This window comes from Balaenoptera acutorostrata, chromosome X (genome assembly GCF_949987535.1).
Source record: "Balaenoptera acutorostrata chromosome X, mBalAcu1.1, whole genome shotgun sequence".
Classification (NCBI taxonomy): domain Eukaryota; kingdom Metazoa; phylum Chordata; class Mammalia; order Artiodactyla; family Balaenopteridae; genus Balaenoptera; species Balaenoptera acutorostrata.
The window spans coordinates 9,175,901-9,201,129 of record NC_080085.1 but is presented as its reverse complement, the minus strand read 5'-3'; the positions used below and the strand labels follow the sequence as shown (position 1 = coordinate 9,201,129).

The window sequence follows — 25,229 nt, the reverse complement described above, 5'->3', positions numbered from 1 at the left end:
AATGTTACGTCAAAAAGCCCTCCGAGAAGCGGGCGAGGCTTCGCGCTTTATAGATTCTAGGGGTGGGACAGTAGCGGGGGAAGGTGCTCCCAGGCTTGTTTTCAAGCAGGGAACATTGACATCGCCAGCGTTTTCCAGCTTCCCAGGAATGTGGCCGCTGCGCGCTGCGCCCAAAGGCGTCCCACAGCAGAACCCGGAGACCGATCGCTTTGTGAGCGCCAATCTCCGCAGCCTTTGGGCTGACGCTGCGCCGGGCGCCTGCCCCCTGCTCGGCCTCACTCACCCCTCCTCCTCGAGTACAGTTACTGCACGACCCTTACATGGCGAGGACCCCTCCCCCTTCCCCTCCTTTTCTTAGTAGGTCCCCAGCTCCAGCCCATTCATCGGCAGCCACTACATTTGAACTGAATCTCTATCCTCCCTTTTAAAAAACAAAAACAGCAGGACGGAGAAAAGGAAGGCAGATTTATCTCCAACTTCAGAGCAGCCGTCTCGGGCTATCCATCTGACACCAGTGGGTGGGGTGCAATCTGACACTTCCCTTCCTTTCCAGAAACGTGAGCGGAGCTGGCGCCCCCTTCGATTTGGGGGAGGGGAGACGGGGGAGAAGGTCCGCACTTCCGTCCTTGGGGCTTTCTCCCCAGGAGACCCGGTACCGGTGGTGAGCGGTGCTCTCTCTGCGCCGCTCCCAGGTTTGGTGCCTGGAAAACTCCACGTTCTGCTTTCTCCTGCTCCTGGCTCCGCCCCAGCTCCAGACCTGGCTTCCCTCCCGCCCTACCCGTCCGGGCCGCCCCCTTCCCGCTGCCTCTAGCGCGAGCGTGCGGGGACATCTCCGCGCCTGCCCTGGGCCCAAGGCTGGGCTGAGAATATCAAGAGCCCCTCTCCGGCGGGTCATGGACAGCCGACCCTGTGGTTGTCCCCTTAGCTCCCTGAGCGCAGCTGGGAATTCTCTCCCACCCTAGCCGCTCAGCCCTTGGAAGGCCCTGGGCGCTGCGCGCTCCGTGTCCCCACTTTGTAGCGAGACCGGCACCTCGGGGGAACCTGGAGCTTGGAGACACTCTTGCGCCTAGCCAGTCAGAGGAGTGGGCGCAGCAGCCAAGTGGCGGCCAGACGCGTAGCTTCAGAGGCCCGGATACGGCGACGGTGCACGGGGGCGCAGCCCGGGTGCCCAGCTCCAGCGCGGGAGGAAGTCCCTCTCACTGCGCCGAGAGCGCGAGGGACGCGCCCTGGGCGCACGCCCAGGAGGCCTCCTCCCCAGCCCTCGGGACCGTCCTTAGGGCGCGAGGAGGAGCTTGCCGGAGACATCGAGGCTGTCCAGAGCCTGGGAGCGGGAGCGCGGCATCTCCTGCCTCAGCTGGGAAGGGGGAGTGGCGCTGGCCGCCGGAGCTGGGAACCCAGCGAGCGCCTGACCTTCCTCCTCCTCTTCCTTACCCTTTTCGTGACTTAGGCTCTGGGAGAAGGTTCTGGCGACCGAAGGAGCTCTCCCTCCTCACCCCTTTTCCTAGAAGGCTGGTGATGGATCTCCTGCTTCTGCCCTCGCCGGGGCACTTGGAGCGCGCTGGTGGCGCGTGAGCCGGGAACTGCCCTCCACCGGCCTCGGCGAGCCTTGGCCCGACCCCGCCTGGCAGCCTCGCCTGAGCCCCCTTGCTTTCTGCGCCCCAAAGCGCTAGCAGTTCCGAGAGCTGGAAGAGGGTGGCCCTCAGGCACAGCCCCGCCGAGATGTCCGCGCAGAGCCTCCTCCACAGTGTCTTCTCCTGCTCCTCGCCGGCCTCGGGCAGCGCGGCCTCGGCCAAGGGCTTCTCCAAGAGGAAGCTTCGCCAGACCCGCAGCCTGGACCCGGCTCTGATCGGCGGCTGCGGGGGCGAGGCGGGCTCAGAGGGCGGCTCGCGGGGGGCCACCGGGGGCCGCGTCTGCTCCCCGCTGTCCCTGGCCGAGGGTCTCGGCTCTCGCTTGGCGTCTTCTCCCCGGGGCCCGCCTCCCCGGGCCAACCGACTCCCGTCCCCTAGACCCCTCTGCTCGTCCTTCTCCACACCCAGCACCCCGCTGGAGAAGTCACCTTCTGGCAGCTTCCACTTTGACTATGAGGTCCCCCTTGGTCGCAGCGGCCTCAAGAAGAGCATGGTATGGGACCTGCCTTCAGTCCTAGCCGGGCCGGGCAGTGGCCGCAGCACCATCCTCTGCTCCTCCGGGGGAGGCCCCAACGGCATCTTCGCTTCTCCCAGGAGGTGGCTGCAGCAAAGAAAGTTCCAGTCCCCACCCGACAGCCACGGCCAACCCTATGTCGTGTGGAAGTCCGAGGTAGGGTCCGGTGCCTCGTGTCCTCATGGCCCAAGGCTGGACACCTGGGCAGTTCTTTAATTCCTTCTCATTTACAGAGCCAGGGACCCACTGCGGGGTTTTCCTGGTGTGGCTGTTCCTCTTTGGCTGGTTAAATGGTGTCTGCAAATGGGACGTCCCTAGTGGCCACCCACACGTGTCTCGTTAGGACTTCTTGGCTCCACTTTGGAGCAGTGGTAGGAGCTAGAGGAAGAGGTGCTTTCCTTTTTGCGCTGCAGGTGATTTCCAAGGGTCATCTTATCCCTTCACCCAATGTTGATATTTTTTTGGAACTCACATGATCTATTTCCAAGCTGTTTGTCAGGATTGGAGGAAATATATTTTGAAATGTTTCTGCCATCTGGTTGTTTTACAGAGAATTCAGGAACATTATTCTTGAGGGTGTTGTTGATATGTGTGTGTGTAGGTCTGTGTGTTTGGGGGAGTAACTACTAGAATTCTCTAGTTTTGATCTTTTCTTCTCCCTAAAGGTCTGCTTTCAGAGAGCTATGGTACTGAGTACTAGTTTAATCCTGGAGAAAAAAAAAAAAAACTCTGCTTAAGGCTATGAAAGATCATGGAAATATGCCCAAATTCCACTAAGGGCTACTAGTAGTTAGTGAAATACACATGAATCAGGAATCGTTAGTAAATAGAGAACTCAGAGGGAGGTATTTGGTACCTTTAAAAACGTTTGCTCTCTGGTTTAGAAGAATGGAGAACAGAGCTAATGGGAAACTGTGGTTGATGGGTACTTGGAAAGCTGCATGCTTTTAGAGAATAAATACTAGTTGTTTTAAAAATGAACAACTCCTAATCTCTTTCAGTCCACAAACTCTATAGATTTGCCTTGGATCTGTTTCCATAAGGAGAGATTCCATCCATTGTAATTAAATGTTTTAAAGTACAGTTAGAATTACAGAAATGAAATGAAATACCATGTAATTGCTGGAAATTTAGACTAAATAAAGGAAACACAACCAAGAAAAGCAGCTAGAAAATAGTATCCAACATCATACCTTGCTCTGTTAACATGAGATGACTGTGAAATTTTGGCTTTTATTAGACTGCCTTAGAAAAATCAGCAGTATTTATCAGAAATACTCGTATCACATATTAGTAAAATATTAGTTACTGTGTCAAAGTAACTGCTGCTGTTGGGTGGGGAGCATGGATTACAAAAACTAACAAACACTGCTGACTGTTCTGCCCATTTTCTTGAGGAAGATAGGCAGTAGAGAGAAAAGTCAAGTACGAGAGCAAGAGATTCTCTCCAAACCAGGGAACTTAGCATTAGAAAGAGGGTCAAGAATCTAAATAGTGAATTTCTGTTGGTCTTTAGAAGGGCCTGGGTTCCTTCTCTATATCAGAAGCACACGTTATCTGATTAATCTGTAGGAGTTGAGAGAAAGAGAGAGAAATGCAAAAGCAAGCCAAGTTCTTGGACTGGATAGCCACTGACATTCATGTTTAAACCAATTACATCACTAAGAACGTCTCTGCTTTTTCTTAGCAACTGTACATACTTGGAATATAGTATATAGATGCTGTTTGTTGCTCTTATGACCGAAAGGCAGTCTACTGTAGATGATCACAACTGGTTAGAAATTTTCTTCTTATCCATTAAAATTTCATAATCAATGGACAAGTATCTGAACTTCATCAATACTGGGTGGCTTCAAACTGTTCTGTGCAGTGTTGGGGCAGTCTGTAAGCTAACCTACCATGACTTTCACCTCTTTTGCAGTGGTTAAAACTAAGTACGTAGGCATCTAGCAAAAGAACAAAATTTTCTCATAAAATGTTCGTGTGTGTGTGTGTGTGTGTGTGTGTGTGTGTGTGTAATCCCTTTATTCTTGAGGCAGACATGGAATGACTGGATGGAATCCTGGCATGAAGGTCCAAGGCTGGTTTTGTTTAATAGAGTCCCAGATATCCTAACATAACCCCGGGGTCTGGAATTTAATGGCTTGGATTACCTTTCAAAGGTTTAATGCCCTGGAACCCTCTCAAAAACCAAGGAAATTCATCCTATTGAGCACTGCTTGTCCTTCTCGTTTGAAAGCAAGCTAGGTCCTTTGTCCTAAAAGAGAATCTTTACTAATGATGTCAAAAGTCCAGCAGATGAACACCTTGCAAGGTTACTTATGGGCCCTGGAGGGGAGATTTGGATCGTACAGAATTGGTTCTTAGGCTTTTCTTGGTTGCTCTGGTTCAGGGTTTCTCTGCCTCTGCACTACTGACAGTTGTGGCTGAACGATTCTTTGCTTTGGGCACCGTCCTGGGCGTTGTAGGATGTTCAGCAGCATCCCGGGCCTCTACCCACTAGATGCGAATAGCAGCCTCCCCACCAGTGTGACAATGAAAAGTGTCTGCAGGCACTGCTGGATGTCCTCTGAGGGTCAAAACTGCCCCAGTTGAGAACTACTACGCCAGTGAGTTGAATGTAGCCCCCCTCATCATGGCCATCTTGACTGCCCACAGAGTGCTTGCAGCTGGCAGAAAGTTTCCTTGGGGACGTCTTCCCATTCCAAAAGCATGTGGATCCGTCTTGAGTGTTGCCTGCAGATTCCGCGGATCTCTTATGGTTTATTCAACTTTTCAGTTTCTCTTCCATTGAATCCATAGGCAAACCTGAGAATTCACCTTCATTCAGGTGTAGCCAGTAGTGGATCACATCCATTTCTACTTAGTTCTTTCAGCAGATTCTCTGGTTTTAAACTAAATTGTTCGTACAAGGGCTCCTGCTCCCACGACTCGCATAAATGCCTGTAGCTCTATGCCCTGTGCTCACTCAGAGCTCACAAATGGCATTTTTATGGCCTAAAACCAGGAGGTGTTAGACAAAGTCAGCTACAACTCAACATTTCCTTACTGTGTGTTTTAGGATTGCTTTAACAAAATCTGATTCATGGACATGCTGGGTAGAATATCTATTGAGTAGAAAAAGGGAGAAGACAAAGGGATAAATGGTACATGGTAACACAATTGGTATATACTTCTCAACTTTGTTCTTAGCAGCCAGGCTCTGTCCTTGACTCAGATCATAAACAAGGGAGTAAGGTCTCATTCTAACTCTGGGGTTCTCCTAAGTCTTTTGGATCAGAGCTGAGATTATGCTCATAGCTGACATAGAGTTTGCCAGCCTCGATAACCCATAACTAAAATTATTTCTCTCTTCATGACTTCTTTTCTTCATTTACGCCCCAAGAACTTCTTGAGCACAAGCATTTCTCTATGTACCAGGAATGCCGAGAGGCTAAAATATGGTGTCACCCCTTAAAGAGTCTAAGGAGGAGGATGGATGAGTCAACCAATAGCTGCAGTGCAGAAGGGTCAGCACAATGAGGGACTGGGGGATGCGATTCACCGTGCTTTGAGGAGTCTTGAAAGGCTTCACTGTGCAGAGGACACTTGAACTTGATCTTCAAGGGTGACTGCCACTTATAAGAAGAAGAAGGGAAGTGATTCCTTGATGAAATAGGAAGGAGTGGACCTGCAAAGGCACAGAGATGTTGGTGACGCTAGAGTTTCCAACAAAGAGGACTTAGAGGGGCTTAAGTGCAATAATTTGTTTGGAGGAGGAGGTTAAGATATCTGCAGTTTAATGTATGTAGCAACCACATGGCTTTTTATATAACAACCTAATGAAACCAGAAATTAGACACCTGTTTGTGGAATAATAAGTAACTATAGGCTCAGGTAAAAATGGCAGGAGGACCAAAGCACCTGTTGACATCAAATCTGCAGGGAAGTGAAAGGATGTATTGATAGAGAGTTTTTGAAGTTAGAAGTTTGGTGTGCCTGGAGCATAGGCTGTATCTCACTGTGTGTTGGATAATAGTATTCAACAGGTTGGGTAGCATTAATTATGAAGAGCCCCACTGTGCATGTCTCTGGAGTTTGGACTCTGTTTTGTAGAGCAGTGGTTCTCAACCTGGAGACAGTTTTGTTCCCAGGGGACATTTAGCAATGTCTAAAGACAGTTTTGGTTGTCACAACTGGGGGTGGTGATGTATTAGCTTCATTTTGCAGCTGTAACAAATTACCCCAAACATATGGGTCAGAGCAACACAAATTTATTATCTTATACTTGTGGAGGTCACAAGTCTGAAATAGGTCTCCTTGGGCTAAAGTCAAGGTGTTGGCAGAGCTATGTTCCTTCTGAAGGTGCTAGGGTCTGTTTCCTTTGCTTTTCCAGTGTCCCCCTTCCTCCATCTTCAATGCCAGCCATGTTGCATCTCTTTGACTCTTTTTCCAGTCATTTCTTCCTCAGACTCTGTTAAGGATGCTTGTGATTACATAGGACTCACCTGGATAGTCCAAGATAATCTCATTTCTTTTTAACATCTTTATTGGAGTATAACTGCTTGACAACGGTGTGTTAGCTTTTGCTGTATAACACAGTGAATCAGCTATATGCATACATATATCCCCATATCTCCTCCCTCTTGCGGCTCCCTCCCACCCTCCCTATCCCACCCCTCTAGGTGGTCACAAAGCACCGAGCTGATCTCCCTGTGCAATCTCGTTGTTTTAAGGTCAGTTGATTAGCAAACTTTAATTCTACCTGCAGCCTTAATTCCCCCTTGCCGTGTAAGCTAACATATTCACAGGTTCCAGAGATTAGGACGTGGATATCTTTGGTGGGACATTATTCTGCCTACTAACAGGGGAGGTGCTAGTGGCATCTAGTGGGGGAGAACCCAGGGACGCTGCTAAACACTCTACTAGGCACAGGACAGCGCCCACAACAAAGAATTATCTGGCCCTCAATGTCAATAGTGCCCAGGCTGAGAAACCCTGCGGTGGAGAATGGGGTAAATTGGTGATTTTTAAGCCTGAGTGTGTAACAAGACTGGATATGTGTTTTAGAGAGATCACTCTAGTGTCTGTGGGGGCCATGCATCAGTAGCGTGAAACAAGCAGGAGGACAGATACTCAGAGGAGGTAGGCATGGGGAAACCATGCCAAGCATCCTGCAAACAAATGGGGGTTGCCATAGAAACATAATACTTCTGTATTTCTTACTTTTCCACTTTAGCAAATTGTTTTCTTGCACTGTTGAACTACTTCGAATAGGTTGGTGTCTATAGACCACTGGTTTTCAACCAAGGGGTGAGTTTGCAGCCTGGACACATTTGGCAATACCTGGTGGCGTTTTCGATTGCCGGAGTTGAGGCAGGGGGTGTGCTACCGGCATCTGATGGATAGAGGCCAGGGATACTGCTAATCATTCTGCAGTGCACGGGACAGACCGCCACAACAAATAGGTATCCTGCTCAGATTTTCAATAGCACCGAGGTTGAGAAACGCTATATAATTTATTACTTTATACAAGAAACTGAATTCTAGGTTTTGCTTTCCGGTACCATTTGCTCTCATGTTTCTGGCTTTACTCTGTCATTTTTTCTTTTTTCCTGGTATATGTCAACCAAGACTTTGAATTGGAAAAAGTACCTTTTTGAAAGGTATTGAGGATAGGAAAAAAATATGGTGTGTCTCAATATATGTGTAAGAAAGAATTGAATTGTAAATATGTAATGACAGAAACTGGAATTAAAATTTAAAACATGGGCAGAGAGGAATATTGTGATTAAAAATAGAGGCTCACGCATGTCACCAAAGAGGAAGTAATTAGAGTAAGGCAGCTTCAAACAGGAAATTGACAAAGGGCATTTTACAAGGAATTATGTCTGAAATCAGCATAATGGCCTAAGAATTTATAACTTAGGAAAATAGTTATTCAGTTTTCATATGCTTTCTCTTGGAGTATTTCTCTGCTACAATTCACTTCATTTCTAAGGTAATTTTTATTTCTACTAAAAAAAATTTTTTTAACATCTTTATTGGAGTATAATTGCTTTACACTGTTGTGTTAGTTGCTGCTTTATAACAAAGTGAATCAGCTGTACATATACATATGTTCCCATATCTCTTCCCTCTTGCATCTCCCTCCCTCCCACCCTCCCTATCCCACCCCTCTAGGTGGTCACAAAGCACAGAGCTGATCTCCCTGTGCTATGCGGCTGCTTCCCACTAGCTATCTGTTTTACATTTGGTAGTGTATATATGTCAACGCCACTCTCTCATTTTGTCCCAGCTTACCCTTCCCCCTCCCCGTGTCCTCAAGTCCATTCTCTAGTAGGTCTGCCTCTTTATTCCCGTCCTGCCCCTTGGTTCTTCATGATCATTTTTTTTTCTTAGATTCCATATATATGTGTTAGCATACGGTATTTGTTTTTCTCTTTCTGACTTACTTCACTCTGTAGGACAGACTCTAGGTCCATCCACCTCACTACAACTAACTCAATTTCGTTTCTTTTTATGGCTGAGTAATATCCCATTGTGTATATGTGCCACATCTTCTTTATCCATTCATCTGTCGATGGACACTTAGGTTGCTTCCATGTTCTGCCTACTGTAAATAGAGCTGCAGTGAACATTGTGGTGCATGACTCTTTTTTTTTTTTTTTTTAATTTTTTTTTATAGCTACTTTATTTATTTATTTCTTTATTTTTGGCTGTGTTGGGTCTTCAGTTCTTGCGAGGGCTTTCTCTAGTTACGGCAAGTGGGGGCCACTCTTCATCGCGGTGCAGGGACCGCTCTTCATCGCGGTGCGCGGGCCTCTCACTATCGCGGCCCCTCCCGTTGCGGGGCACAGGCTCCAGACGCGCATGCTCAGTAGTTGTGGCGCACGGGCTTAGTCGCTCCGCGGCATGTGGGATCTTCCCAGACCAGGGCTCGAACCCGTGTCCCCTGCATTGGCAGGCAGATTCTCAACCACTGCGCCACCAGGGAAGCCCCGCATGACTCTTTTTGAATTATGGTTTTCTCAGGGTATATGCCCAGTAGTGGGATTGCTGGGTCATATGGGAGTTTTATTTTTAGTTTTCTAAGGAACCTCCATACTGTTCTCCATAGTGGCTGTATCAATTTACACTCCCACCAACAGTGCAAGAGGGTTCCTTTTTCTCCACACACTCTCCAGCATTTATTGTTTGTAGATTTTTTGATGATGGCCATTCTGACTGGTGTGAGGTGATATCTCATTGTAGTTTTGATTTACATTTCTCTAATGATTAATGATGTTGAGCATTCTTTCATGTGTTTGTTGGCAATCTGTATATCTTCTTTGGAGAAATGTCTATTTAGGTCTTTTGCCCATTTTTGGATTGGGTTGTTTGTTTTTTTGATATTGAGCTGCATGAGCTGCTTGTAAATTTTGGAGATTAATCTCTAAGGTAATTTTTAACTTAAATAGAGAATAATATGAAGACAAGTTCTTCTCAGATTGAATTGAGCTTCCACCAGAATTTTGGGATTTGAGGGTTGGCAAGAGCAAATTTTAGACTCTAAAAGGACCTTGGGTAGCATCTAGTTGCAACCTCCTTACTTTACAGTTAAAGACAGGGACTGAAAGGGTTAAGCCCAAACTCAGACAACAAGCTGAGGGCAGAACCAACCCTGAAATCCTTCTTGACTCTCAATATTAACTGCAAAACTTCTGGAAAAAGTAAGCAACCATGAAATCTAGAACCTGGGCAATCTTTTTTCTATCCCCATTACTTAATGAAACAATTTTCTCAAAGGTGCCCAAATCCCAGGACTTTCTTAGACCTCCTTTGGCTGGACTTCTGGGCAGAATTGACAGCACTGTTCTGCACCATCCCCCACCCCCTTTCCCCACCACTCACAGAAGAGTCTCAGCTCCCTCCCCGTTGCCTGCTTCTCAGTGTGTAATGTCTCTTCCTGCTCTTCTGTTTCTGTGCTTGTTGTCCATGCATCCCTGCAGTTCTGTGTTTTTCCTTCAGATCATTCTCCCTTGATGATCTCATTCACTTTTGCGACTTCAGCTATCATCCCTCTTGGGGACACTCGTAACTCTGTGTGCTTGAGCTCCTAACATCTATTTCTGATTTCTTGCAAGACATCTGCTCACGATGCCCACTGGACTCCTCCTAGTCTACATGACTGAAGCAGAACAAATCAATCCCCCTTTCCTCTGAGCACATTACATTTTCCGTATTCCTTATTTCTGGTTGGTGTCACCATTCTTAGGCCGGCTTAGTTTTACCAGGCCAGAATGTCTTCAGTTCCCCCCCCCCCTTTTTTTTTTCTCCTGTCGTCTCCAATAAGTTATCAAATCCTGTTGTGTTTACTTCTCATTCGCTCCATTCTAGAAAGGATTTGAAGAGGAATGTGTCCAAGTTCTTACATCTCTCTCCAGCTGTTCCTTCTCATTGCCACTGCCTAGTTTGGGTCCTCATTTGCTGTGGCCTTCCGCTTGGTCACCCTGCCTTCAGTTTCCCCTCTTCCCATCTGGCTTATGGGCTTTCTACTCCAAAGACACAATTGTAATCATGTTAAGTCCCTGAGTAAAAACCTTTGCTGGGACTCAGTGTGTACAGAATGAAATCCAAACTGCTTAGCCAGTCATTTCAAAGCCTTTCACGCTATAATCTTAGCTGACCTCCTCCCCTTTCCCTAGGAATTCTTGTCCAACAAAACCAAACTGGCCACTCAGCCAGGTTGTCATCAAATATTTATCAAGTGCTGGCTATGCAGTAGACACTGGGGGATGTATGCAGAGTAAACAGGCATGGCCCCACAAGGTGCTTACCAGTTTGTGAAAGCAACACTTTCCAGTAAATAAATCCCTGCACTTCCTCAGAATGCTGTGGCACTATGACAGGAGGACTGTGGTACAGAGTAATGCCCCCCCGAAGGATGTCCATGTCCTCATTCCCAGAGCCCATGGATATGTTGCCTTTTATGGCAAAAGAGACTTTGCAGATATAATTAAGTTAAGGATCTTGAGATGGGGAGATGATCCTGGATTATCTGGGTGAGTCTAATGTAATCACAAGGATCCTTATAAGAAAGAGGCAGGAAGTTCAGAGTTAGAGAAGAAGATATGAGGACAGAATCAGCCAGAGAGAGAGACAGACAGACAGATGTAGAAAGAGAGAGAGAGAGAGAGAGAGAGAGACAGAGGGACAGAGAAAGACAGAGACACACACACAGAGACTGATTTTGAAGATGCTACACTGTTGGCTTTGAAAATGGAGGAAGGAGCCATGACCCAAGGAATAGGGCAGCCTCTAGAAGCTAGCAAAGGCAAGGCAACAGATTCTCCCCTAGAATCTACAGAAGGACAGCGGCTCTGCCAACATCTCGATCCTAGCCCAGCGAGACTTCTGATCTCCAGGACTGTAAGAGAATAACTGAGTGTTGTTTTAAGCCATGATGTTTGTGATAGTTTGTCACAGCTGCCATAGGAAGCTGATACAAGGACTAAGGAGGTCTGGGATGTCTCAACTGAAGCCAGTGGGTAAGGAGGCCTTTGCCAAACAAAAAGAAGGGAGGTGGTAGAAAGAATGGCCTGTAGTTAAGAGGGGCGTAGTATGCTTCAAGAACTTAGAGAAATCCAACTGGAAACACCTATAGGAGCAGGATGATGGCAAAGAATAAGTCTGACTGGGCCTTGGGCTTCATGATACAGCTCAGGATTTTATGATTTAATGTAAAGGTTCTCTGCAGGGATTTTTTTCTCTCCTCATTCTGCTTTTGATCACCTGGTCCCATATCTATCTGAGAAAAATCCACCATACTTTATGGCTCAACCAGATATCACCTTCAAAGAAATGTTTTGACTATCATACATGTCATGACATATTCACGATTTATGCAAATGTGAGCTCAGCTTTCCATAGCTAGATTCTGATTTTTCTAATCTGGTGTCCGCATAGGGGAAAGTGTTTTATATCAGACTCCATTCCATAACTGAGGGAATCTGTGTTCTGACAGTGGTTTTCCAAATCCTGGGGATACACCTTTGGGGCATGATGTCTTTTTAAATTTTTTTCCTGAGTAGATATTCTTTTATTTTGTCAAAAGAAGGTTACAATTTTCTGTAACTTTCTACATTCACAGAGCAGGTTAACACACGTAGATTAAATTAATTCTGTTTTATTAAAATCTGCATTAGGGGACAAACTGGAATTTATGCAACAATGCCCTGATTGTTTCAGATGTTTTATTTTTAATTTTTGCAGACAGGAAGACAAAAGTCATTCTTACCTTTGCTCCCCTTTCTGTAAGGGGCATGATGTCTTGGTCTAAATTTTACTGCATCCTCTCTGGGCCATTGCTTATGATAAAGAGACTGAGACTATAATTGCAACTATGTTACAACATGGCAAAAAATGGAATGTAATGTGTGAAAAAATGGAATTAGTTATTGTGTTAACTAGTAAATAGTGATGTTTTCATTAGCTACCAGGGAAATACAAATCAAAACCACAATGAGATACCACTTCATATGGCTATACCATAGCATATATATGGCTATAATAAAAAGGACAGATAATAACAAGTGTTGACAAGGATGTGGAGAAACTGAAACTCTTATACACTGCTGGTGAGAATGTAAAATCCTGCAGCAGCTTTGAAAAATAGTTTGGCAGTTTCTCAAAAAGTTAAACATTGACCATATTACCCAGCAATTCCACCTTTAGGTATCTACCCAAGAGAACTGAAAATACATGTGTACATGAAGACTTGTAAGTGAATGTTCATAGCATTTTTCATAATGGCCAAAATGGTGGAAACAACCAAATGTCTATCAACAGATGAATGGGTAAACAAAATGTGGTATACCTATACAATGCAAGATTATTCAGCAATAAGAAGGACTGGAGTACTAATACATGCTACAACATGGATAAACCTTGAAAACATTATGCTAAGTGAAAGAAGCTTGTTACAAAGGGCCATATATTGTATGATTCTATTCACATGAAATGTCCAGATTAGGCAAATCTATAGAGACAGAGAATAGATTAGTGGTTGCCAGAGGGTGGCAGTAGAGAGTGATGAGAAGTGACTGCTAATGGATACCTGGTTTCTTTTTGGGGGGATGAAAATGTTCTGGAACTAGATAGCTGTGATGGTTGCATAGCCTGGGGAATATACTAAAAACCTCTGAAGTGTACACTTTAAAAGGGTAAATTTTATGGTATGTGAATTTTTAAAAATTAATTAATTTATTTGTTTATTTTTGGCTGCATTGGGTCTTCGTTGCTGCACACGGGGTTTCTCTAATTGTGGCGAGCGGGGGTTACTCTTCGCTGGAGTGCGCGGGCTTCTCATTGCGGTGACTTCTCTTGTTTCGGAGCACGGGCTCTCGGCACGTGGGCTTCAGAAGTTGTGGCTCGCGGGCTCTAGAGCGCAGGCTCAGTAGTTGTGGCGCACGGGCTTAGTTGCTCCGCAGCATGTGGGATCTTCCCGGACCAGGGCTTGAACCCATGTTCCCTGCATTGGCAGGAGGATTCTTAGCCACTGTGCCACCAGGGAAGCCTGGTATGTGAATTTTAATATCAATTAAAAAAGAACAGGGCTTCCCTGGTGGCGCAGTGGTTGAGAATCTGCCTGCCAGTGCAGGGGACACGGGTTCGAGCCCTGGTCTGGGAGGATCCCGCATGCCGCGGAGCAACTAGGCCCGTGAGCCACAGCTACTGAGCCTGCGCGTCTGGAGCTTGTGCTCCGCAACAAGAGAGGCCGCGATAGTGAGAGGCCCGCGCACCGCAATGAAGAGTGGCCCCCGCTTGCCACAACTAGAGAAAGCCCTCGCACAGAAACGAAGACCCAACACAGCCAAAAATAAATAAATAAATAAATAAATAAATAATTCAAAAAAAAGAACACTGTTTATGACTTTTAGAAAATATATCAATATTGTTGCTACATCATCTTTTCAGTAAAACATAAACATAAATGTAGATGAGCAGAGCTATGTTGTAGGCCCAGGCCTAATGTATATTAAATGCTGTCCTTGAAGATGCAACAAGGAGGTAGTAATGACTCTGGCAGATTCAATGGAGGAGAGAACAGCCAGCCTGGGATTTTCTGAGACTGGTTACCGTGGATATTCTGTGTCCTGATTATTATGCTTTGGAAGCAAGTGCAGAGAAGCTATTAAAGAGATTGTTTTTCAGAATAGGCAGAGACTTTAAAAAGTACTTAAAATCTTGAAAAATTGCCTGGCCATATCACACCAGAGCTATTAAATAGCCAAAGATTTTCAGGAGCCATGAGAACTAAAAGCAACTTGAGAAACTACCCATCAAGTCATGTGCTAATGGACCCAAGAGGAGAAGGCTGAGCTTAGAATGTCTTTGAAGAAATTGGAAATGAACTGAGTTGGGTGACCCATGGATCAAGGAAAATAATGTGTTTTTGCTTCTGTATACCTGGACACTCATGGAAGCAGGTGAATTAATACTACCTACAGGATCTGAAGTGTGAATATGCATCAGTTCAATTCTCAGCTTGCATTGCCAATAACCTCATCTCTCAGGGGTTGAGAAACAGTTAGGCAAGCTGGTACTGAGACCCAAAAGTGGATGGGGAAGGGGAAAGGTAAACCTTAGGTGACAGTAGGCACGTTGCATCGGGGTTTATTATAACAAGGCCTCTACTCTAGTTAATAATTTGGTCCATGGAAATCCTGAACTGGGCCACCAGGTTTTCTGGCTTTTGAACAAAGTAGCATTCTGCTTATATTGGAACTTCCGATCGATTCCTTGCCCACTTATTTCAGTTGATAGGTGATGATAATAATGATAAGCGAAATAGCAATTAGTATTTGTAGAATGCTCAGCAGTTTTTTGTTATTACAACAGCTCTGCAGGGCGATAGTATCATCCTTCAGTTTGCAGGTAAGGACACTGAGACTCCGATTAAGAGGCAGCCAGACTTAGTTGGAGAAGAAATGAAGTCAATGAGTTAGAGCTGGACTCTGATCCAGACCACCTGGATTCAAATCCAGGCTCTGCTCTGTGACCTTGAACAGATTACAAAGCATCTTTCTGCCTCGGTTTCCTCATCTGTCAAATGGGGATAATTAAAGTCCCTACCTTAAAGAGTTTTGTGAGGACCTCATGACCTGATTACTTGGAAAGTGCCCAGCACATAGGACGTAATAAAAGATACTAAGCAGAGTAAGGTTAAATAAAATGGAAGACGTGTCCAGGTCATACAGCTAGGAAGCAACAAAGGTAGGACTTGAATTAAAGTATTAGTCAAAAATATTTATTCTGCACCTACTCTGTGTGCCAGGAACCTTGGTCTTTCCACCGAGGCACTCAAAGAGGGCTTAGGTGATCAAGTGAATGAATAGACCTGGCTGAGTTGGACAACAGCAGAAGGCAATTGAAAATTTATTTTGCAAGCTGTTAAGTAAGGTATAATTTTCATGATCGGCATTGGAGCAACAGCAGGCTGTCACCCCAGGCATTTGGACTAGTGACTTGGAACACAGGAATTTACCAGACTTGCATTGTGGATTTGGTGTAACACAAGACATGCCGACAAGCCAGGGAGTAACCTTCATTCCCACACACTAGTCACAGTAACTTCATTGCATCAGACACTTTTTTTTGTTTGTTTGTTTTGTTTTGTTTTGTTTTTTTTTTATGGGATTCTTTTTTTTTTTTTAATTTTATTTATTTATTTATTTATTTATTTATTTATTTTTGGCTGTGCTGGGTCTTCGGTTCGTGCGAGGGCTTTCTCTAGTTGCGGCAAGTGGGGGCCACTCTTCATCGCGGTGCGGGGACCGCTCTTCATCGCGGTGCGCGGGCCTTTCACTATCGCGGCCCCTCCCGTTGCGGGGCACAGGCTCCAGACGCGCAGGCTCAGCAGCTGTGGCTCACGGGCCCAGCTGCTCCGTGGCATGTGGGATCTTCCCAGACCAGGGCTCGAACCCGTGTCTCCTGCATTAGCAGGCAGATTCTCAACCACTGCGCCACCAGGGAAGCCCCATCAGACACTTTTTGTTTGGAGAATCCTTAGCATGTTGGGAACTGGATAGCTCCCAGTCCAGCCCTGGTTCTCTAGCTGGCAAATGGCAGTGTGGTTTCTCACTTCAAGCCGGGTGTTCTTCTCACTTCCTCATACTACCACTATCTTGTGAGATCAAGCTGACTGTTGTTCACGGCTAATCTCATCAACATCTTTTCAGGGTAACAAGGCAGCATCACTAAATTGAAACAGTACCATCTACACTCAGATGCTTTTTTTTTGCTCAAAATCTAACCATAACTCCCATTTCATTTCTAGTCTGACTTCAGCATTCTATGAACAAAACAGAATATTGGGATGGAAAAGTCCTTAAAGGTCTTCTCTCTAGTCCAGACATCCCTGCGATACTTAAATCCTATCTACGACATCCCCAGTTGATGCCCAGCACTGCCCCCCGGCCCACAGTGGAGACCTTCACAGTTCTGCCTTTAGATAATAATGGACATGGAAATTCTTCCTGGAATTGTGTTCAAAACAAGCCTCCCTGGGACTTTTATCATGCTACAAACGAATTCTGCCTCTCCTGTCGTACAGATAATTACCAATATTGCGTTATTATTGTCGGTAAGGAAGTATGGGTTAGCTCAGCTTTCATTCTGAGCGTCCACACAAAGTTTGGTCATGTTTTCTCTTTGGCAGAGAAAAATTATGAATATATTAAACCAGAATTGAGGAACAGTTTAAACGAAAGTTAAACTATTGACCCGAAGTTATCTTGCAAACTACTTAGAGAAATCCAGGATTAGAACTTTCTGTCTCTAGGTTCTTGCTGCCGACCCAATGAGTCAGGTTTCTTCCTCTGATGATTTATAAGAGAGCTCAAAGACAGGTGCAGTTTTCGTATCATATCACAGAGGATGGCTCTGGGTCTTTCTGCAAGCCCCCAAAGAGGCATGTTGAATCTGGCTTCTAATGGTAAAATATTGTCAAAAAATGGTGTTGTCAGAACGTGTTTGTCAAAATGCCAAGAAAATAAACGTGAAAGGCGATATGGAGATGGTAAGCAGGCTTGAAGGTCAAGGAGTGTGATATGAGTCTCAGACTAACTTCAGAAGCTCTGAGTCATGAACTCAGCAAATATATTGTCGTTCTGCTGCAATGGCAATATTTTAATCTTTTAATTTATGATTAAATTGGAAATAAATTACTTTTTCCTGTATAACTGAAAGTGCACTGTTAAAGATCAGTAAAGTGTTATGCAAACGATCAGATATTTAGGTTCTTGTTCAGGGTTCTTTTAATTGAAATGGGTTATTCAGAGTTACAAGTTTTTTTAGAAAGTGAAATGGTTTATCTCTCTTTGCAATATTATTCGGAGTTTTGGTTCTCCCTGTGGGAGAGGGATGGGAGCTAGATGCAGAAGAGTCAATGGGTCACGATTGTCTAATTTGCCTTTCCTCATCTAGAAATATCCCTTTTATAGGAAATGTCTAAAATTATGCTATGTATTTTACTGTCCCCATAAGGTATCATTTCTAATTTATATAAAGATATGGAAGACATAGCTTATGTAAATGTTCATTTGAATCTAAAACCATTCTTAAAAAGTAAAATTATTTTTTTAAAAGTTCACTGAATAAGAAAGTTAATGGTCAAGAAGAAAATTAACTTAGCATACCTATAAAGATTCCCTTTGAGTCATTAATTAAATGTTTCTATGCAATATTTTTACAGTGCAGAAAGATTAATTTTTTTCTTTTATTTGGAATGACTTCTGCAGAGTTTTAGACCACAATCTATTAGTGTAATTTTTCTGACTGTATGTCTATTCATAAACTTTTAAATTCATGATAACATCTTGCTTTAGAAATAAAAATGGTTGGTTGGATGTTACCATATATAATTGGAACGATATGGATAAATTATTTTTATGAAAATAAAAGCTTTTAAAATTTCATGAAAAAATTGTAGGAAGGGCACAAGCTCTGTGTCTTAGTTTGAGTTCCTCCAAAGGAAGGGCCTGGGTGAGTGCAGTTTATTTGGGAGGTGATCCGGGAAGCAGGCATGAAGAAGAATGAAATGCCATTATAAATTTGTGTCGTAAAATTCACATCTGTGGACAAAGGAATGACCAAGGTTCCACCAGGATCACTGGAAAACACATAGAATGCCTCCGAGGATCTTCTACCCATGTTTGCATTATCTACTGCTGTATAGCAAACAGCCCCCAAACTTAGTGGCATGATTCTGTCAGTCAGGAATTAGATCAGGGCTCAGCTGGGCAGTTCTGCTGCACATGGCATCAGCTGGATTCACTCATTTGGCTGCTTTTAGCTGGTGTCTGGGAGGCCTGGAAAGTTCAGGATGTCTTCACTTATATGTCTGGTGCATTGGTGATCCTCCATGTGGCCCCTCTCTCTAAGAGGATAGTGTGGGCTTCCTCACTGCATGGTAATCTCATGGTATTTGGTCAGCATGAGTCACAGGGCCAGCCCAGATTCAAGGGCAAGGGAAATAGATTCCACCTGTTGATGGGAGAAGCAAAAGTTATTTGTGGCCTTCTTTGATCTGTCACAAGCTAAAATATGGGGAGCTGGAGAATGTCTCCATTGGTTTCCATCCTCCATTGGTTGAAATTCCTTCCAGGCTTTTTAACTACCTTGTAACCTCTTTCACACGACCAAGCGTTCACTAGGGATGGATTACTAGCAGCGCAAAGGTCAGTGTGAGCTTGAACAGAACTTTCCAGCACAGTTCTAGCTGAATTCAAAAATTTTAGCACGGGCTCATGGGGGGCAGCATTTAGGATCAGTCACCCACAATCTTAGCTAACCGAAAGCATAACTGAAGGATGGTATAATCATAGATTTTGGAGGTGTATTAGCCCGGGGTCAAATCCCAGAGCCACTACTTATAAGGTGTGAATTTCAGTTTCTTCACCTTTAAAGGGGATATAATTGTATTCACTTTGTAGGAGGTTGTGAAATCAATTGGTGAATGCACTTAGGACCCATGGGCTATGAGGTGTCATGCAGAGGTGTCTATTTATTACTCCATCTGCTTCATTCTAAAATGCTGTCATAGGCAGGTGAACGTAGATTTTATAATGCTTTCAGAGGAAAAAAGGCAACAATACTATGGTAAATATAAATAACTATTGTTTAAGACACAATTTTAGGCTTTTTAAACTCTAAGGAAAATGTGCAGTACTCGAGGAAACTATGATACAGTGAAGTTTTTCCTCTACACTTTAGGTTTTAAGATTTGTGTACAATAGTTTAAATTGTATCAAACAGTGCTGTTTGTTTCCTGTCAAATTTCACATGCATACACCCATGAGTAAATGGCAAAATAAGCCCTTTTTTTTAAAAGGATATTTATTTTACTTTTTTTTTTTTAAAGGAATTCCTTTATTTTTATTATTTATTTATTTATTTATTTATGGCTGTGTTGGGTCTTCGTTTCTGTGTGAGGGCTTTCTCTAGTTGTGGCAAGTGGGGGCCACTCTTCATCACGGTGCGCCGGCCTCTCATCATTGCGGCTTCTCTTGTTGCGGAGCACAGGCTCCAGACGCGCAGGCTCAGTAATTGTGGCTCACGGGCCTAGTTGCTCCGTGGCATGTGGGATCTTCCCAGACCAGGGCTCGAACCCGTGTCCCCTGCATTGGCAGGCGGACTCTCAACCACTGCGCCACCAGGGAAGCCCCAATAAGCCCTTTTTTATGCAGAGTTGGGGCACAGAAGTTAAGACTATACATTCAATCCTATAGTAGTTGTTCATTAGGTAAGAGTTATTACATTGATTTATCTGCCACCTTTAGGGAATTTCCACATATTCTTCAGTTGGCAATAACTGCAGCTCATAACCCCCACTGGCTATTGAAGTATCATTATGCAAAACAGCTTGTTCTTAGAACTTTTCAGTCCACTCCATGGAGATCCTTCCAAATGACTGGATGTTAATAGAACAGAGCAACACAAACAAGTATCTTGGGTTAGAACTGGCTTTCTAAAGCTTAGAGGCATGGGGTGTCAAATGAAGAAATTTAATTTTTGATATCATTAGTTGATAATGATAATTGATATCAGCTGCTGGAGTAGTGTCAATCATTCTTACCAATTACTTCACTCATTCATCAAACAATTCAACATATCTTAAGTGTCGAACTCTGGGTTTAGCAAGATGATAATTATAACAATTAATATTTTTGAATGCTTGCCTTGAGCTAGCTAGCCAACTACATGCTTTAAAAAGCAATGGATCACTAAATCCTCAAAATAATCCAGGGAAGTCCAAAGCCAATAAATGGCAAAGGTAGGATTTAAATCCAGCTCTGAGAAAACCATAATTCAAAAAGATGCATGTACCCCAGTGTTCACTGCAGCACTGTTTACAATAGCCAGGACATGGACGCAACCTAAACGTCCATCAACAGATGAATGGGTAAAGAAGATGTGGCACATATATACAATGGAATATTACTCAGCCATACAAAGGAACGAAATTGAGTTATTTGTAATGAGGTGGATGGACCTAGAGTCTGTCCTACAGAGTGAAGTAAGTCAGAAAGGGAAAAACAAATACTGTATGCTAACACACATATATGGAATCTAAAAAAATGGTACTGATAAACCTAGTGGCAGGGCAGGAATAAAGACGCAGACGTAGAGCACGGACTTGAGGACACAGGGAGGGAAGGGGAAGCTGGGACGAAGTGAGAGAGTAGCACTGACATATATACACTACCAGATGTAAAATAGATAGGTAGTGGGAAGCAGCTGCATAGCAGAGGGAGATCAGCTCGGTGCTTTGTGACCACCTAGAGGGGTGGGATAGGGAGGGTGGGACAGAGGCTCAAGAGGGAGGGGATATGGGGCCATATGTATACATATAGCTGATTCACTTTGTTGTACAGCAGAAACTAACACAATATTGTAAAGCAATTATACTCCAATAACGATGTAAAATAAATAAATAAATAAATCCAGCTCTGAGAATTCCACCCAGAAAAGAAAATAACATGTGGTCCTTGTTCTGAAGGTCCTCAATCTAGGGGGATACGTAATAACCATAATAATGGCTAACAATTATTGAGCACTTACTTGAGTCAAACTCTCTTAGAATTACTTTATTTGCATGACTTCATTTAGTTCTCATATCAACTCCATGAGTTGTTATTATTAGGTTGGCCAAAAAGTTCCTTCAGTTTGTAAGTAAAAATAAAAGACATTTTTCATTTTCACCAAGAACTTTATGGAACAACGTATTCACCATTTTGTTCCACTACCTTCTGCCATTTTCCAGACAACTTCATAATTCCATCTTCCCAAAGCTTTTTATCTTTTTGAGCAAGGAACTGTTCCAGGTGCCTTTTACGACTTTCCAGGGAATTGAAATTTTTTCCATTAAGAGAATTTTGTAAAGACCAAAATAAATGGAAATCCGAAGGTGCAGTGTCTGGTGAATACGGCAGATGAATCAGACCTTCCCAGCCGAGCTGTAACAGTTTTTTGCCTGGTCATCAAAGAAACATGCGGTCTTACGTTATCCTGATGGAAGGTTATGCATTTTCTGTTGACTAATTCTGGACGCTTTTCGTCAAGTGCTGCTTTCAGTTGGTCTCATTGGGAACAGTACTTGTTGGAATTAATCGTTTGGTTTTCCGGAAGGAGCTCATAATAGAGGACTCCCTTCCAATCCCACCATATACACAACATCACCTTCTTTGGATGAAGACCGGCCTTTGGTGTGGTTGGTGGTGGGTCATTTCGCTTGCCCCACGATCTCTTCCATTCCACATTATTGTACAGTATCCGCTTTTCATTGCTCGTCACAATTTGTTTTAAAAACAGAACGTTTTTGTTACGTTTCAGTAGAGAATCGCGTGTGGAAATACGGTCAAGGTTTTTTTCGCTTAACTTATGTGGAACCCAAACATCAAAGCGATTAACATAACCAAGCATTTATTGTTTGTAGATTTTTTAATGATGGCCATTCTGACCGGTCAGAATGGCCATCATCAAAAAATCTACAAACAATAAATGCTGGAGAGGGTGTGGAGAAAAGGGAACCCTCATACACTGTTGGTGGGAGTGTAAATTGATACAGCCACTATGGAGAACAGTATGCAGGTTCCTTAAAAAACTAAAAATAGAACTACCATACGACCCAGCAATCCCACTACTGGGCATATACCCTGAGAAAACCATAATTCAGAAAGAGTCATGCACCACAGTGTTCATTGCAGCTCTATTTACAGTAGGCAGAACATGGAAGCAACCTAAGTGTCCATCAACAGATGAATGGATAAAGAAGATGTGGCACAGATATACAACGGAATATTACTCAGCCATAAAAAGAAACGAAATTGAGTTATTTGTAGTGAGGTGGATGGACTTAGAGTCTGTCATACAGAGTGAAGTAAGTCAGAAAGAGAAAAACAAATACCGTATGCTAACACATATATATGGAACCTAAAAAAAAAAAAAGTGGTCTTGAAGAACCTAGGGGCAGGACAGGAATAAAGATGCAGACGTAGAGAATGGGCTTAAGGACACGAGGAGGCGGGAGGGTAAGCTGGGATGAAGTGAGGGAGTGGCATGGACATATATACACTACCAAATGTAAAATACATAGCTAGTGGGAAGCAGCCGCATAGCACATGGAGATCAGTTCGGTGCTTTGTGACCATTAGAGGGGTGGGATAGGGAGGGTGGGAGGGAGATGCAAGAGGGAGGGGATATCGGTGTATATGTATGCATATAGCTGATTCACTTTGTTATAAAGCAGAAACTAACACATCACTGTAAAGCAATTATACTCCAATAAAAATGTTTAAAAAAAAATAACCAAGCTGGTTATGTACCAAATGATTTTCAATTCTTTATTTTTTTAACAGAGTATAATTGCTTTACAATGGTGTGTTAGTTTCTGCTGTATAACAAAGTGAATCAGCTATACATAAACATATATCCACTCTCTTTCGGACTCCATTCCCATATAGGTCATTACAGAGCACCGAATAGAGTTCCCTGTGCTATACAGTAGGTTCTTACTAGTTATCTTTCATATATAGTAGTGTATATATGCCAATCTAGTGGGTTCATATTTTTCCCCATTAAAAGTGGCAAAGACAAAAATGATCAGTTCTCAAAGTTAGCAAGTTGATAGAAAAATAAACACCTTATAATTTGGTATCAAACTTCATAGAGTAATTTGGCAATACGTACTAAAATATTATCAATGTATGTACTTAAAAATTTTTTTATTTTTTAAAAAAATTTTTATTGGAGTATAGTTGATCTACAGTGTTGTGTTAGTTTCAGGTGTACAGCATGGTGATTCAGTTATACATATATATATATATTCATTCTTTTTCAGATTCTTTTTCCCATATAGGTTATTACAGAATATTGAGTAGAGTTCCCTGTGATATACAGTAGGTTCTTGTTGTTTTATATATAGTAGTGTGGATTTCACCATATTTTACATGAATGTTCTTTTTCAGTTCCAATTCCAAGATCCCATCCAGGATCCCGCATGGCATTTAGTTAGAATGGCTTCTTAGTTTCTTCCAAGCAGTCTTTCGTGACCTTTCCACATTTGAAAAGTACCAGCCAGGTATTTTGTAGAATGTTCCTCAATTTGGTTTGTCTGATGTTTTCTCATGATTAGAGTGGGGTGATGGAAAGAATACATGCAACATCATTTGAACACCAAGGGTCACTGTTTATCTACATTAGTAAAATATGTGTCCATTAATGGTGATACTTTTCACCCAGTCAGCCACATCCTCCTGTCCTGCCTGTGTAGTAGCATGGTCATATGCTTGTTGAGCAGAAGCAATGCTGAGGGTATAGACTGGGGCTAAGGCGCTGAAGAAGGCCACTTCATAACAGTGATGGCACTAGCAACCAACTGACTTGATTGGCCCTTCAGCCAGATTCTCTCTCTGTAATTTGGATTTTCCCACCCTTCTTCTCCATCACATAAGAAACTCTCATAGGGTACTGTTTTGTCTGCCTTTATTGCCACCCTGGGCAATCAACAAGCATTTCTTTGGGTGCTGCGTTTGTTGGCGTGCGAGGCTGGGAGAAATCCAAGATCAAAATGCTCTTTGTCATCCCCCTATCAGAGGGGGTTGGAAGAGCTGAGCTTTGAATAAATATTCATTTACATCAGCAGCATTCCTCTGTACTTGTTCAGTGCTTACTTCTCTCTTGTTAACCGTGCTAGAATAAACACATAATTCTACCAAAATATTAGCAGTGTGTGCTGTTTTCTTTCACTTGCCAAGATTGTTTTATAATAAATACCATTGGAAAAACTACCATTGGCCAACATCCTCAGCAATTACGTTAATATCTCCAGAGAGCAAAGTATGGATTTGGGAGGTGCTTTGCAAAGAAAAGCAGAATATGCCTGATTTATACTGCATTCCTTGAATATACTGATCTTGTTACATTTGAGCTTGATTTTCACTTAAAATATTTCTCTTGGTTAAAAGTTGATGTCATTATTTCCTATGATATTGACTATCTTTCAGAAGGTAAATCCAATGTAAGGTTTCTTTTAAAACTGAGCAGTACTAAAACAGATGTTTGTAATATGCTTTCATGATAGAAATTTGTAGATTAAATTGGATATTCATGTTTGTCAAATATAATTTTAGTCAAATGGAAGAAATGCGTTTTCTCACCATTTTGTTCCCTTGGCTAATACTGTGTGTTAGTTTCAGCTATCACTTCTATCCTTTAGAGATGCAAACTGTTATTTCCCTCCTCAGTTGAATCCTAGTCCCATATTTCCATTTGCCTACAGGATGGTTCTCCTTGTAGGTTCCATCTCACTTCAAACTCTAAATGTTCAAAATAATTAATGATCTTTTCTCCCTGAAAGGAAAATAAATGAATAAGCATATCACAACCAGCTTTTTCTCTAAACTTTCCTGTTTTCTTCCATGATAACCATTTTTTGCAGCCTCAGAACCTTGACAATATTTTTGACTGTTCCTTCTTTTTTATATTCTGTATTCATATGGCCCCGTATGAGGGAAGACTTATCCCTCTTTCTACACAGTCATCATATTTATCTTTTTCTCTCTGTC

The 25,229-nt window shown here is 43.2% G+C and overlaps 1 protein-coding gene across 2 annotated transcripts in view; it reads left to right on the top strand.

Annotated features, from left to right (window-relative positions):
* The first annotated feature begins 1,326 nt into the window (after positions 1-1,326).
* The window catches only part of ARHGAP6 (Rho GTPase activating protein 6), a 503,994-nt gene continuing 480,091 nt past the window's right edge, over positions 1,327-25,229 (top strand). Inside the window, exon 1 of one of the 2 annotated variants that reach the window (XM_057538592.1) lies at positions 1,327-2,298. In XM_057538592.1, the coding sequence (XP_057394575.1) occupies positions 1,720-2,298 (579 nt within the window). In that variant the 5' untranslated portion in view covers positions 1,327-1,719. The remainder of the gene's footprint in view (positions 2,299-25,229) is intronic. The other variant, XM_057538591.1, reaches the window with a different exon arrangement.